This window comes from Saimiri boliviensis, chromosome 11, assembly GCF_048565385.1.
Source record: "Saimiri boliviensis isolate mSaiBol1 chromosome 11, mSaiBol1.pri, whole genome shotgun sequence".
Taxonomy (NCBI): Eukaryota; Metazoa; Chordata; class Mammalia; order Primates; family Cebidae; genus Saimiri; species Saimiri boliviensis.
This window is the reverse complement of record NC_133459.1, coordinates 52350019-52366291: the sequence shown is the minus strand read 5'-3', so window position 1 is coordinate 52366291 and position 16273 is coordinate 52350019. Positions and strand designations below refer to the sequence as shown.

At 41.2% G+C, this 16273-nt stretch overlaps 1 protein-coding gene and 1 pseudogene across 4 annotated transcripts in view; one reads left to right on the top strand and one right to left on the bottom strand.

Annotated features, from left to right (window-relative positions):
* The window catches only part of YIPF1 (Yip1 domain family member 1), a 31761-nt gene that overhangs the window by 8149 nt on the left and 7339 nt on the right, over nucleotides 1-16273 (top strand). For all 4 annotated transcript variants that reach the window (XM_074380856.1, XM_010348798.3, XM_074380857.1 and 1 more), the window contains 3 exons: nucleotides 7417-7497; nucleotides 7738-7825; nucleotides 15385-15501. In XM_074380856.1, the coding sequence (XP_074236957.1) occupies nucleotides 7417-7497; nucleotides 7738-7825; nucleotides 15385-15501 (286 nt within the window). The remainder of the gene's footprint in view (nucleotides 1-7416; nucleotides 7498-7737; nucleotides 7826-15384; nucleotides 15502-16273) is intronic.
* LOC101032358 (large ribosomal subunit protein eL6 pseudogene) lies at nucleotides 11136-12044 on the bottom strand (annotated as a pseudogene).

Below are 16273 nucleotides of genomic sequence, written 5' to 3'. Positions count from 1 at the left end.
CGTGCATGTATCTTTATAATAGAATGAGTTCTATTCCTTTGGGTATATACCCAGTGATGGGATTGCTGAGTCAAATAGTATTTCTGCCTCTAGGTCTCTGAGGAATCACCACACTATCTTCCACAATGGTTGAACTAATTTACACTCCCACCAACAGTATAAAAGTGTTCCTTTTTCTCCACAACTTCACCAGCATCTGTTGTTTCTCGACTTTTTAATAATCATCATTCTGACTGGTGTGATATCGTGTCTCATTTTGATTTGCATTTCTCTAATCAATGATGTTGAGCTTTTTTTCGTGTGTTTTTTGGCCACATGTATGTTTTTTGAGAATGTCTGTTCATGTCCCTTGCCCACTTTTTAATCAAGTTGTTTTTTTCTTGTAAATTTGCTTAAGTTCCTTGTAGACTCTGGATATTAGACCTTTGTCAGATTGATAGATTAGAAAAATTTTCTACCATTCTGTAGGTTGTCTGTTTACTCTGATGATAGTTTCTTTTGCTGTGCAGAAGCTCTTTAGTTTAATTAGATCCCATTTGTCAATTTTTGCTTTTGTTACAATTGCTTTTGGTGTTTTTATCTTGAAATCTTTGCCCATGCCTGTGTCCTGAATGGTATTGCCTAGATTTTCTTCTAGGGTTTTTTTGTTCGTTTGTTTGTTTGTTTGTTTTGTTTTGTTTTGTTTTGTTTTTAGTTTTGGGTTTTATATTTAAGTCTTTAATCCATCTTGAGTTATTTTTTGTATATGGTATAAGGAAGGGGTCCAGTTTCAATTTTCTGCATGTGACTAGCCAGTTCTCCCAGCACTATTTATTGAATAAGGGATCCTTTCCCCATGGCTTGTTTTGTCGAAGATCAGATGGTTGTAGGCATGCATTCTTATTTCTGAGTTCTCTATTCTGTTCCATTGGTCTATGTGTCTGTCCTTGTACCAGTACCATGCTGTTTTGGTTACTGTAGCCTTGTAGTTTAGTTTGAAGTCAGGTAGTGTGATGCCTCTGGCTCTGTTCTTTTTGCTTAGGATTGTCTTGGCTATTTGGGCTGTTTTTCGGTTCCGTATGAATTTTTAAATAGTTTTTTTTTTTTTTTTTTCTAATTCTGTGAAGAATGTCAATGGTAGTTTAATGGGAGTGGCATTGAATCTATAATTACTTTGATTCTTCCTGTCCATGAGCATGGAATGTTTTTCTGTTTGTTTGTGTCCTCTCTTATGTCTTTGAGCAGTGGTTTGCAGTTCTCCTTGAAGAGGTTATTTACTTCCCTGGTTAGCTGTATTCCTAGGTATTTTATTCTTTTTGTAGCAATTATGAATGAGAGTTCACTCATGATTGGCCCTCTGCTTGCCTGTTGGTGTATAAGAAGGCTAGAAATTTTCGCACATTGAATTCGTATCCAGAGACTTTGCTGAAGTTGCTTTATCAGCTTAAGAAGCTTTTGGGCTGAGATGATGGGGTTTTCTAGATACAGGAACATGTCATCCTGCCAACAAAGATGACTTGACTTCCTCTCTTCCTATTTGAATACCCTTTATTTCTTTCTCTTGCTGGATTGCCCGGGCCAGAACTTCTAATACTATTGAATAGGAGTAGTGAGAGAGGGCATCCTTTTCTTGTGCTGGTTTTCAAGGGGAATGCTTCCAACTTTTGCCCATTCAGTATGGTATTGGCTGTGTGTTTGTCTATATATATGACTCTTATTATTTTGAGGTATGTTCCTTCAATACCTAGTTTATTGAGAGTTTTAACAAGAAGGCATGTTGAATTGTTCTCAAAGGCATTTTTGCATCAGTTATTGAGATAATCATGTGTTTTTTGCCTGTGGTTCTGTTTATGTGATCAATCACATTTATTGATTTGTGTATGTTGAACCAACCTTGCATCTCAGGATGAAGTCAACTTGATTGTGGTGGATAAGCTTTTTGATGTGCTACTGGATTTGGTTTGTCAGTATTTTGTTAAGGATTTTTACATCAATGGTCATCAAAGATATTGGCCTGAAGTTTTCTTTTCTTGTTTTATCTCTGCTTGGTTTTGGTATCAGGATGATGCTGGCCTCATAGAATGAGTTAGGGAGGAGTCCCTCCTTTTCAATTTTTTGGAATAGTTTCAGTAGAAATGGTACCAGTACTTCTTTGTACATATGGTAGAGATTAGCTGTAAATCTGTCTGGTCCTGGACTTTTTTTTTGGTCAGCTATTTATTCTGCCTCAATTTAAGAACTCATTATTGTTCTGTTCAGAGATTCAGTTTCTTCTTGCTTCAGTCTTGGGAGGGTGTATGTGTTCAGGAATGTATCCATTTCTTCTAGATTTTCTAGTTTATGTTCATAGAGGTGTTTATAGTATTCTCTGATGGTTGTTTGTATTTCTGTGGGGTCAATGGTGATATCTCTTTATCATTCCTTATTGTAATTTATTTGATTCTTCTCTTTTCTTCTTTATTACTCTAGCTAGTCATCTATTTTATTAATTTTTTTCAATAAACCAGCTCCTGAAATTGTTGATTTTTTTGAAGGGTTTTTTTGTGTCTCTGTCTGCTGTTCAGCTGTGATCTTGGTTATTTCTTGTCTTCTGCTAGCTTTGGGTTTGTTTTGTCTTGGTTCTCTAGTTCTTTTAGTTGTGATGTTAGTGTTAACTTGAGATCTTTTCAGCTTTTCGATGTGGGCATTTAGTGCTATAAATTTCCCTCTTTTTTTTTTTTTTTTTTTTGAGGCGGAGTTTCGCTCTTGTTACCCAGGCTGGAGTGCAATGGCACGATCTCGGCTCACCGCAACCTCTGCCTCCTGGGTTCAGGCAATTCTCCTGCCTCAGCCTCCTGAGTAGCTGGGATTACAGGCACGAGCCACCATGCCCAGCTAATTTTTTGTATTTTTAGTAGAGACGGGGTTTCACCATGTTGACCAGGATGGTCTCGATCTGTGTACCTCGTGATCCACCCGCCTCGGCCTCCCAAAGTGCTGGGATTACAGGCTTGAGCCACCGCGCCCGGCTTAAATTTCCCTCTTAACACTGCTTTAGCTGCATCCCAGAGATTCTGGTATGTTGTCCCTTTGTTCCGATTAGTTTCAAAGAATTTCTTGATTTCTGCCCTAATTTCATTATTTACCTAAGAGTCATTAGGAGCGGGTTGTTCAATTTCCAGGTAGTTGTGTGGTTTTGAGTTAATTTTTTAATCTTGTATTCTAATTTGATTGCACTGTGGTCTGAGAGACTGTTATGACTTCAGTTCTTTTGTATTTGCTAAGGAGTGTTTTACTTCCAATTATGTGATCAATTTTAGAGTAAGTGCCATGTGGCAATGAGAAGAATGTATATTCTGTTGTTTTGGGGTGGAGTTATGTAGATATCTGTCAGGTTCACTTGATCCAGAGCTGAGTTCAGGTCCTGAATAACTTTGTTAATTTTCTGTCTTGATAATCTGTCTAATATTGTCCATGGGGGTGTTAAAGTCTCCCGCTATTATTGTATGGGAGTCTAAGACTCTTTGTAGGTCTCTAAGAACTTGCTTTATGAATCTGGATGCTCCTGTATTGGGAGCATATATAGGATCGTTAGCCCTTCTTGTTGAATTGAACCTTTTTCCATTATGTAATGCCTTTCTTCTTCTTTTCTTTTCTTTTCTTTTCTTTTTTTCTTAATCCTTGTTGCTTAAAGTCTGTTTTGTCAGAAACAAGGATTGCAACCCCTGCTTTTTTCTGTTTTCCTTTTGCTTGGTAAATTTTCCTCCATCCCTTTATTTTGAGTCTATTTGTGTCATTGCATTTGAGATGGGTCTCTTGAAGACAGCATACCTATAGGACTTGGCTCATTATCCAGATTGCCATTCTGTGTCTATTAATAGGAGCATTTATTAACCCATTTACATTTCAGGTTAGTATTGTTATGTGTGAATTTGATTCTGTCATGGTGCTAGCTGATTATTTTGCAGACTTGTTTATGTGGTTGCTTCATAGTATCATTAGTCTGCGTACTTTAGTATGTTTTTGTAGTGGCAGGTAACAGTTTTTCCTTTCCATATTTAGTGCTTCCTTCAGGAGCTCTTGCAAGGCAGGTCTGGTGGTGATGAATTCCCTTGGCATTTGCTCGTCTGAAAAGGATCTTATTTCTCCTTTGCTTATGAAGCTTAGTTTGATTGGATACGAAATTCTGGATTGGAAACTCTTTTCTAAGAATGTTGAATATTGGCCCCCAATCCCTTCTGGCTTATAGGGTTTCCACTGCGAGGTCTGCTGTTAGTTTGATGGTTTTCCCTTTGTAGGTGACCTGGCCTTTCTCTCTGGCTGCCCTTAACATTTTTTCTTTCATTTCAACCTTGGAGAACTGAAGATTATATGTTTGTTGTTGATCTTCTCATGGAGTATCTTACTGGAGTTCTCTGCACTTCCTGAATTTGAATGTTGGCCTATCTTGCTAGCTTGGGGAAGTCCTCCTGGATAATATTCTGAAATATGTTTTCCAACTTGGTTCCATTCTCTTCGTCTCTTTCAGGTGCCTGATCAATTGTAGGTTCTGTCTCTTCACAGAATCCCGTATTTCTTGAAAGTTTTGTTTATTCCTTTTCATTCTTTTTTCTCTGTTCTTGTCTGCCTGTCTTATTTCAGAAAGATGGTCTTCAAGCTCTAAGATTCTTTCCTCCGTTTGGCCTATTCTGCTATTGATACTTGTGATTGCATTGTGAAGTTCTCGTGTTGTGTTTTTCAACTCCATCAGGTTGGTTATGTTCCTCTCTAAACAGGCTGTTCTGGCTATCAGCTCCTGTGTTGTTTTATCATGATTCTTAGCTTTTTTGTATTGGGTTACAACATGCTTCTTTAGCTCAGCGAAGTTCATTACCCACCTTCTGAAGCCTACTTCTGTCAATTCAGCCATCTCAGCCTCAGCCTAGTTCTGTGCCTTTGATGGAGAGGTGTTGCGATCATTTGGAGGAGACAGGCCCTCTGGCTTTTGAGTTTTCAGTGTTACTGTGTTGATTCTTTCTCATCTTTGTGGGCTTATCTACCTTCAATCTTTAGGTTGCTGACTTTGAATGGGGTTTTTGTGGGGTCTTTTTTGTTGATGTTGTTTTCTGTTTGTTTGTTTGTTTGTTTCTTAACGGTCAGGCTACTCTTTCACAGGGCTGCGGCGGTTTGGTGGGGCTCTGCTCCAGACCGTAGTTGCCTGGGTTTTTCTCATACTTGGAGGTATCATCAATGAATGCTGCAAAACAGCAAAGATGCCAGACTGCTCCTTCCTCTGGAAGCTCTGTGCTAGGGCAGTACTGACCTGTTGCCGGCTCTAACTGCACCTGTAGGAGGTGTCTGGAGAGTTAGGAGGCCTCCCTTAGTCAGGAGGAATGGGATCAGGCACCCTCTTAAAGAAGCGGTCTGGCTGCTTCCCCCCCCCCCCCCCCCAGCCTGCCGGCTCTGGTCTCTTCTTTCACTGGCTGCTTTTGGGTGATGCAGCTGTGCTGTGTTGTAGGAGCACAGCTTCCTCATCCAGACCCATCTGGACTCTCCAGAGCCAGCAGGCTGGAATTGCTGAGGTGACATGGCGGCTGCCTCTTGCCCCTGAAACTTAGTGCTTCTCAGGCAGACTCCAGCCTGTCACCACTGGCTGGCTGGAATTCCAAGCCAGTGGCTCTTAACTTGTGAGGTGCCGTGGAAGTGAGGCCTGCAGAACGATGCTTTTTGGTTGCCTAGATTCACCTCCTTCCTAGGGATATGTAGGGATGGATCTCCCATTTTGCTGGGAATCCAGGACCTGCAGTATGCAAAACTCTTGGGTTTCCGTGTGTGCCTGAGCAGCTGCTCTGCTGGGACTCCATATAGCTCTGTGTATATTGGACCCAAGACTCTAGTAGCATGGGCTTACAGGGAATCTCCTGACCCACTACTTGCAAAGATCTGTGGAAGAAGTGATTTACTGGGTAGGGTCACACAATCACTCACTGCTCTTCTTGGCTGGGGGTGGGTGTTCCCTTGTCTCTGTGCTGCTCCTGGATGGGGCATCACCCCACCCTGTTTTTCTTCATTCTCCGTGTGTTGAGCTATTTGCCTAGACCAGGCGTCCCCAAACTTTTTACACAGGGGGCCAGTTCACTGTCCCTCAAACCGTTGGAGGGCCGCCACATACTGTGCTCCTCTCACTGACCACCAGTGAAAGAGGTGCCCTTTCCTGAAGTGCGGCGGGGGGCCGGATAAATGGCCTCAGGGGGCTGCATGCGGCCCACGGGCCGTAGTTTGGGGACGCCTGGTCTAGACAGTCCCAGTGCGAGAACCTGGTTATTTCAGTTGAAGATGCTGAATTCATTCACCGCTTTCACCCCTCTCTGTGAGTAACACAGACCACAGCTGCTTTTAATTGGCCATCGTTTTTCTTTATAATGAACAAAAAATATCTGCCTATAGCACCTGCCCTTGTCCTGCAAAGCCGCTCAGAGTTCATCGGTACTTTTGGCTATATGAATTCCCTTCACATATTTGAAGATGACAGGGCCTGCATTCTGCCACCAAAGAGCTGTATTTTAGAGACAGGTATAGCCCTCCTCAGGTGTCTCTTCTCAATTAGAATTTTGTGGGGGTTTTTTTTTTGTCAGAGTAGTGATATTTTTAGTACTTGAGAGTGAGTCAGTGTATCAGATTTTTGAGAATCAGGTGGCAGTAATAGGGAGGATCATGGATGGATAGTGGAGGAAAAGATATTTATACTGGCTGGGTGCAGTGGCTTACGCTTATGATCCCAGTGCTTTGGGAGGCTGAGGCAGGAGGATCACTTGAGCCCAAGAGTTTGAGAACAGGGAAAAATAATGAAACTCTGTCTCTACAAAAAAGTTTAAAAATTATTGGGCATAGTGGTGCACGCATGTAGACCCAGCTACTTGGAAGGCTGAGGTGGGAAGATTGCTTGAGCCCAGGAGTTTAAGGCTGCAGTGAGCTATGATTATACCACTGCACTCTAGCCTGGTAAACAGTGAGATGCCATCTCAAAAAAAAAAAAAAAAAAAAAAAAACAGAAAACGAAAAAGAAAAAAGGTATTTACACTGACTGCCTTCTGTATGTGTGTGTGTATATGTATTTATTATTGTACATAATTCTATATACTATTGAATCTAACCCCTCATAATCCTATGAGGTAGATCTTATTAGCTGTAATTTTAAGATAAGGGAACTAAGCTGGAGAGGAGTCTAGTGATTTGCCAAAGCTCTGCTCAGTGAAGGGACCAGGATTTGAACCCTTTTGCTGTGACTTCAAAACTAATGCTTGTTTTTCTAACCAGGCTGAGTTAGGCATTGGCTATTGCAGAGTTGGTTATTGAATGCAGAAGAGCCTGTTTCAAATGTTTTGATTTTTCATTAGATCAGATCCCCCCTGCGCCCCCATGCAGCTGGAATTAAGAAATTGCTTATGTATTTATTATGTTTTATTTTATCTTTGACAGTTACTTGCTGGACAGAAGAAAAGCTCCCCCTTCTGGACATTTGAATACTACCAAACATTCTTTGATGTGGACACCTACCAGGTTTGGAAACCAATTTCACCTTTTCTTTTACGTGTAATGGAGACTTGTTTCTTTAATGGTTGAACAATCAAATAATGTGAAAGCCTTTATATACTGGAAATGGTCTTATAAAAGTAAAGGGTTATTAGCATTTGAAAATACTATGATAAAAGCTCTAATGACTGAGTTTCAATTTTGTAGTAATTGAATTTATTAAACTTAAAAAAACTTCAGTAGAATTACTGCTATGTTGTTTTCCAGGTCTTTGACAGAATTAAAGGGTCTCTTTTGCCAATACCCGGAAAAAACTTTGTGAGGTTATACATCCGCAGCAATCCAGATCTCTATGGTATGTGTAGTGCTGATTTGTTTACCGTATTTCAGTTGAACTTGGGTGAGTGTGAGGGTTGCCTGGAAACTTGGAGAACTGTGCTATTGGTGGGGCATGCCATGTTTTATTTGACTCTTGTGAACTTCAGTAGCGACCCTTGCAAATAATTTTGGAGAAATACAATTATGTGTTATATTAGGGCCATGTCATTATAAGTACTAGTATATCCTTCAAAGGTCTTTAAATGGGGTTGGGCACAGTGGTTCACGACTATAATCCCAGCATTTTGGTAGGCCAAGATGGGAGGATCGCCAGAGGCTAGGAGTTTGAGACCACTCTGGGTGACATAGGGAGACTCTGTCTCTACTAAAGGCTGGGTTTGCATAGTGGTTCATGGCTCTAATCCCAACACTTTGGGAGGCCAAGGCAGGAGGATTGTTTGAGCTCAGCAGTTTGAGATCAGCCTGGGCAACATAGAGAGACCCTGTCTTTACTAAAAAATTAAAAAATAATAATTTTTAAAAATTCATCAAATGACATTACAAACTTGAAATAAATGCAGTCACTTTGACTAAGAGGAGATTGTTGATTTTAATTTGCGGACCATTTGGTGTTGGAGGAGAAGGTATTCTCACACTTTTTCATTGATACGCTGAGTTCCAGCTCTGCCCTCAGATCAGCTGGCTCCTCTTAGGATTTGGTCATCAGCAGTGGAAGTCTGAAACAGGATTGGGCCAGGGATGGTTGTCATCCCTGACCTTAATGATGTCTGAGAAAAACTCGGAGGTCCACCCAGTACTCCTGAGGAAAAGGCCCCAACAGTGGCCTGTGTTTGAGGGGAAAAGAGAGTGCTGTCCGTGTGCCAGGAGCTACACCAGAGACTTTGTGTGAACTTGGTCATATCTCATTCTTGCAACAACCCTTGCAAAGAATCCCCACTTTTTAAATGAGGAAGCCGATGCTCAGTGAGTATCATTGATATATAAGCTCAATCCCGAAATGATAAGTAGTAAAGCAGTCATATATGTTGATTTGATTTTATTTTATTTTTTTCTTTTCTTTTTTTTTTTTTTTTTTTTTTTTTTTGAGACAGAGTTTCGCTCTTGTTACCCAGGCTGGAGTGCAATGGCGGGATCTCGGCTCACCGCAACCTCCGCCTCCTGGGTTCAGGCAATTCTCCTGCCTCAGCCTCCTGAGTAGCTGGGATTACAGGCACGTGCCACCATGCCCAGCTAATTTTTTGTATTTTTAGTAGAGACGGGGTTTCACCATGTTGACCAGGATGGTCTCGATCTCTCGACCTCGTGATCCACCCGCCTCTGCCTCTCAAAGTGCTGGGATTACAGGCTTGAGCCACCGCGCCCGGCATATGTTGATTTTAAATGTGGGCTCTAGGGAGCCTGGTGTGAAAACCATTGTATTGGCCCATGCTTTTTATCTGAGGGTTGTCAAGGCGATTTCTCTGTCTGTCTCATTCATTCTTACTTGTAGCCTGAGAACATCCTGAGGGGGAGGCTCTGTGTCTCGGTGTCTTTAGTGTCTGGCAGAGGCCTTGGCATAGAGTAGGTGCTCAAACAGTTTTTAGTACCTTATTTCATGCGAGGCCCTGTGCTAGAGGTTGAGGCTTTAAAGATAAGGCCATAGTCCCTAGCTCCAATGAGGAAGAAGAGAGAGCACTAACATCTGTTGAATACCTTTTAAGTGCCAAGCATGGAGATAAGCACTATTTTAGTGAATTATGCTATTTTATTTCCCATACTCCAAGGTAGCCTTATCTTACAAAAGAGAAAACTGAGGTTAAGGAGATAACTTGCTCATAGTTACAGAGTTAGCAACAATAATGCTAAACACACATATAGTGCTTACTATGTGCCAGACACTATTATTAGGATAGTACCTGTATTAACTCATTTAATTCTTCTGACAGATACAACTTTATGAGGCAGATACTATTATTATCCCCATTTTATAGATAAGGACACTGAGTCACACAGAGGTCTAGTAACTTGCCTAAGATCATACAGCTAGTAAATGCTGAGCTCAATTTTCAGATCGACACTGTAGCTCATAATCCATTTCTTCATCACTATGCTATGCTGCCTCTCATAACAAAGCCAGGGGTTGAACCCAAAGCTTGCTTCTTTTCTGTGACACTGGTAGCCTCATTAGCTCATAGACATGGTTAAAATAAGGTACAATATAGGTGAAGTGTTTTACAGCGGAGAGGATTAGGTTTTGTTGTGGGTGGAGGTTGGAGGAAGGCAGTTAAGAAAAAGATGACAGTTTACAGAGTGTAAAGAAAAGATTGATAACTTTGACTACATTTCAACTAAAATTTAAAATTTCTACGCAACAAAATAAGCCATAAGCAAAGTAAAAAAATAAATCACAGACCAGGTGACGTACTTCCAATGCATATACCCAACCAGCAGTGAGAAACAATAATGTATGTTGAACACCCACAAATTACAAGAACAAAACAAGCAACTCTGGGGGAAAAAAGGCAGTAAATCTGTGAAAAGATGCTTAGTCCCACCTGCAACCAGGGAAATAAAAGGTAAAATAAGATATTTATTTATGCTCATCGTTTTAGTCAACATATACAATTTGGCTTGTCTTCATTTATTCATTCAGTTCATTCAACAAATGTTGAACTCTTACTATTCTAAGTATTGGAGATACAGCAGTGAAAACAGACAAAAATCTCTCTACCCTTAGGCAATTTGTGATTTACTGAGTTTAACAATAAGCAAAGAAAAGTAAAAATATTTTTCTAGTCATGAATGCTTAGGTGAAAATTTAAGAGCCGAGAGGAGAAGGACATGAAGTGTTCGTATAAATGGATGAATTTGAAATTTTTAAAAGGTACTTTGAGTAATGACCTGAAGTAATTGAGAGTGATTCATGTAGATATCTAAGGGAAGAGCACTTGAAACAGATGGATCAGCAAGTGCAAAGGTCCTGAGGCAGGAGCCTAGTGCATTCAAAGAACAGCAAGAGGCTAATGGGAATGGATGAGAGTGGACATGGGAACCTGGGAGATGAGGTGAGAGAGACAGTGTGGAGGGGCAGGCAAGGTCTCATAAGTCACAGTGAGGCCTTTGGCATTCGCTTGAATTGGAGGGTTTGGACAGAGGAGTAACATACTTTTTTGTTTTTTGAGACAAGCTCTTGCTCTGCTGATCAGGCTGGCGTGCAGTAGCACAATAATGGCTCACAGCAGACTCAAAATCCTGGGTTCAAGCCATCTTCCACCACCTCACCTTCCTGAGTAGCTGGGACTATAGGCATGTGCCACCATGCCTGGCTAATTTTTTTTTTTTTCAAAAGTTAATTGGTTATTTAATTAGATTATTAGGACATTTAAAATACCAATTTGTGAGGATAAATTCCATTTGTTAAGGCAAACACAGATCGCAGGTAGCCCTGGAGCTGAGGAATAGCTTTGATTTTTGGTAAAATTTGTGAATCCACAGCTTTCTGATCAATCTTGCACTGCTCTGTAATCTCATATTTCTCTTTTTCTGTGTCGAAGATCTCACCTTCCTGGTGTCTGGGCTTTTGCAGCTTCTTCTTGAAGTAAGCATCAGTAAGATGTTTTGGAATTTTTACATTGCTGATATCAATTTTGGTTGAGGTGGCAATGACAAATTTCTGGTGCGTTCTTCTCAGAGGAACTCGTTTGAGGACCAGAGGTCCAGTCACAAGTAATAAGCCACTAGCCAGCTGCTTCAGGAAAACCACCCTCTTGCCCCTGTGGCATCCAGTGAGGATGATCAGAATGGTCCCGGGGGTGATGCTGGCTCGTAGTTTTCTCACGTGCTGACTAAAGGTTTTTTTGCCGTGGCTCAACAGCTTTCGGGACACATCTTCAGTAGGATAATACCGAGGCATTTTGCGAAGTTTAACCACCCGGGTACCGCCGTTTTTGTCACCACCAACTGGTTTTGTAATAGTTGCAAGAAGCTTCTCCTTCTTTTTTTTTTCAACCTTGGATTTAGCTGCTGAGCACTTCCTCTTGTACACGGCCTTTCTGGAATACATGGCAAATCGGGAACACCTGCCAATTCCTCCGACAAGAACAGGATTGAGGCTGCAATGGGGCTTCCCCTTCTTGGGCTTTTTAGCCTTGAGGTTACCCTTTTTCACTTTGCTACCAGCATCAGCCTTCTTGGCTTCAGGTTTCTTCTCTTTAGTATCTGGCTTCTCAACTTTTTCACCTGCCATCTTGCAAGATGGGAAAGAGCTTTTTTTTCTTTTTTGAGACAGAGTTTTGCTTTGTTGCCAGGCGCCAGGCTGGAGTGTGGTGGCGCCATCTCGGCTCACTGCAACCTCTACCTCCCAGGTTCAAGCAGTTCTCCTGCCTCAGCCTCCCCAGTAGCTGGGACTACAGGTGCACGCCACCATGCCCAGCTAATTTTTTTTGTATTTTTAGTAGAGACGGGGTTTCACCATGTTGGCCAGGATGGTCTTGATCTCTTAACCTCGTGATCCTCCCACCTCGGCCTCCCAAAGTGCTGGGATTATGGCTTGAGCCACCGCGCCCGACCATGTTTGTATTTTTTTGTAGAGACAGTGTCTCACTGTGTTGCCCAGGCTAGCCTCAAACTCCTGATCTCAAGCAGTCCTCCTGCCTCAGCCTCCCAAAGTGCTGATCTTTCAGGCATGAGCCACTGTACCAAGCCAGGTGACATACTCTAGGTCAGATTTCATGAACATTGATATTAAGTATTGTCAAGGATGTGGAACAGTGGGAACTTTTATATGGTGGGTATGTAACTGGTACACAAATTGGAGCAGTTTGAAGATGCTCATACCCTACAATTCAGCAGTTTCACTCCTAGGTAGATAATTTTAGAGGAATTCACATATATATGAGACAACATATAGAAGAATATTATTCACTGTAGCAGTATTGCTTATAATAGCAAATATTTAGAAACAACGAAGATATCCATCAGCAGAATAGATACATTGTGCTGTATTCATACATGGAAGTCTGTAGTTTTAAAAAATGAATGAAAGCTAAAAGCATAAATATAGATAAATCTCAGCACAATGATTTAAAAAAGCATGTTGTGGAAGGATATGCATAGTATGACACCATTAAAAAGATATGTATTTTTTTTGAGGCGGAGTCTCACTCTGTTGCCAAGACTGGAGTGCAAAGGTGCAATCTTGGCTCACTGCAACCTCCACCTCCTGAGTTCAAGTGATTCTCCTGTCTAAGCCTTCCCAAGTAGCTGGGACTACAGGCGTGTGCCACCACGCCTGGCTAATTTTTGCATTTTTACTGGAGATGGAGTTTCACCATGTTGGCCAGGCTGATCTGAAACAGCCTCGAACTGTAATCTCTTACTTTAGAGTCTCTGCTCCTGCTGTTCCCTCTTCTTGAACCTCTCTTCTCTTCTGTCCTCACTTGGCAAACTACTGTCCTTCTTTAGATCCCAGCTTATGCATCCTGTTCTCTAGGTTTTGTGCCCTCCCTATATGCTCCCATAAGCACCCTGTACCACCCTCTGAGATTAGATAGTTTATTGGCTGTCTCCCTACAGTGTATGGATGCACTGAGCCAGTGACTGTGTCTCTGTTGCACATCATTGTGTCCCCAGCAGAGGGTAGTGAGTACTTAGTAAATAATGGCTGAGAGTACATGATATTTTTGGTTTTCTAGTTATATGGGTATTGTAAGTTAATTTTTTGGCCACTTGTGGTCATATGCTTGGATGGTCTCAGCCCATCTATAACACACGGTCAGTTTTATTCATTCATTCAACAAAGCTTTTTGGCTATGGGAGTCTTGTGCATTTTTTTTGTTTGTTTGTTTTTTGCCACTCTTACATGTGGGCACTTAGGATAATACTTTGAGATTTAGTCCTTGGCTACAGCAGAGAGCTTTCAGTAAAGAGGCAATCTGTGGAGAACTCATATTGGTGACTTTTGGAAGTATCCCATTTGATAGCCTGTGTTCCTTTTCCCACCTCAGGAGCCAGTGTTTCGCTTTGAAAAGCACTAATCTGTTTCTGCTAGTCATCTCTCCTATGACAGTAATGTTTGTACTTTTGTGATGTGTCAAGGTATCTGAAACTATCTCAAAGGGTATTGCAAAATATTAGTGAAATTGAAAAATTAAATTCATAAAATTTGTTAAACTCTTTCAATCTAAAGATTGTATTTGTTCAGCCGGGCGCGGTGGCTCAAGCCTGTAATCCCAGCACTTTGGGAGGCTGAGGCGGGTGGATCACGAGGTCAAGAGATCGAGACCATCCTGGTCAACATGGTGAAACCCCGTCTCTACTAAAAATACAAAAAACTAGCTGGACATGGTGGCGCGTGCCTATAATCCCAGCTACTCAGGAGGCTGAGGCAGGAGAATTGCCTGAGCCCAGGAGGCGGAGGTTGCGGTGAGCCGAGATCGCACCATTGCACTCCAGGCTGGGTAACAAGAGCGAAACTCCGTCTCAAAAAAAAAAAAAGATTGTATTTGTTCTACATAGTACTTTTTCTAGATGGGGAGTGATAAGGATAATGTTCATGAAATCAAGCAAATAATGAAAGGGGTTTGCAAAGTATGGTGCTCAGTATATATATATATATATACATATATATGTATATATGTAAATATATGTATATATATATGTATATATATATATATATAAAATCATCTATATAAAGTGTGCAGAGGCATTTGCTTATATACATGAGTGGAATATTCCTGGCAGGTTTCATCAGAAACTGGTTACTTTGGTGAGCTTTAGGGAGAGGAGATAACAGAGCCAGGGTACAGAGAGGGAGAAAGCTTGCTGTTCTCTGTATTCCCTTTGTATCTTTTGAACACTGGACCATATAGATGCATTACTTTTTTTAATTTTAATTTTAATTTTTGTGGATACATAGTAGTTGTATATAGTGCATTGTATTACTTTTTCATTAAAAAAAAAGAAAAAACCTTAAGCAAACACACACACAAACACACACATACAAACACACACACACACACACACACACACACACACACACACAGACACACACAGTCAAACACAACCATGGTGAACTGGTAGGCTTAATCGACTGCCCTCCAGTGTTCTGCTTGCCCTGCTCTTTCTATATGCTGCAGAAGGCTCTGCCTGATTTAACTTCTTTTTCTGTGATGCTAACATTTGGCATTTAGATAAGGGAAGTAGTCTTTACCTCATGTATTTTGGTGAAAGGCTTAAGAAAAAGCCTGTGAATTTTTCTTTGTCGGTGGTGATCCTCCAATAAAAGAAGCTATACACAAATCAGTGTCTTCATTCACCTAATTGTGGAAGGCGTTTTGGCCTTTGGATTGGAATACCAACCCCCACCTTCTTTAAGGCAGCTAATTATTGAGTTGTGTTTGACCTTTGAAAAAAGAAAATTTTCCTCTAGCAAGTGTTGATCCCATCTAGAAAATTTGTTTTCTTTTTGCTAACATGAATAGAAGAGGAAGGTAAGAAATTCTGTAAGAATCAGAAAAGGAAGTGAAGAAATTCTGTAAGAATCTAAAGGCTTGTGCTTCATTTTCTTGTTTCTGAATTTTCTGGTTTCCTTTGCAGGCCCCTTTTGGATATGTGCCACATTGGTCTTTGCCATAGCAATTAGTGGGAATCTCTCCAACTTCTTGATCCATCTGGGAGAGAAGACGTACCATTATGTGCCTGAATTCCGAAAAGGTTGGTGAATAGCTTGACTCATTTGGAATGCTGTCAGTTTCTAGCCTTGAGTTCTTTTTACCACTGAGCTCCTGGGCCCCATCTCTAGGTGCTGTAGCCCTGCTTTTGTGTTTTAGGGTTCAAAAATATCTACTGAAATGTATAGATGAGTTTACCACTTATCTATATAAATCCACATAATCTTTTTCTTCTTACAGTGGTAAAATATATGTTACATAAAATTTACCATTTAAGTGTGTAATTCAGTGGCATTAAATACATTCACAAGGTTATGAATCCACATAATCTTTTGGAAAGCTGTAAATCAAGGCCCAGTAGTAACAGGAATTGATTCCCCACCCCCCATTTTTTTTTGAGGCAGTGTCTCACTTCATTGCCCAGGCCAGAGTGCAGTGACGCAATCACTGCTTACTGCAGCCACCAGTTCCCTGGGCACAGGTAATCCTCCCACCTCAGCCTCCTGAGTAGCTGGGACCACAGACCTGCAACAGCATACTGGCCAGTTTTTCTATTTTTTGAAGAGACTGGTCTCCCTATGTTGCCCAGGCTGATCTCAAACTCTTGGGCTCAAGTGTTTCTCCTGTCTTGGTTTCCCAAAGTGCTAGTTAGGACTACAGATGTGAGCCACCACACCTGGCCACAATTGGAATATATTCTTTTTTTTTTTTTTTTTTTGAGACAGAGTCTTGTTCTCTCGCCAGGCGCCAGGCTGGAGTGCAGTGGTGCCATCTTGGCTCACTGCAATCTCTGCCTCCTGGGTTCAGGCAATTCT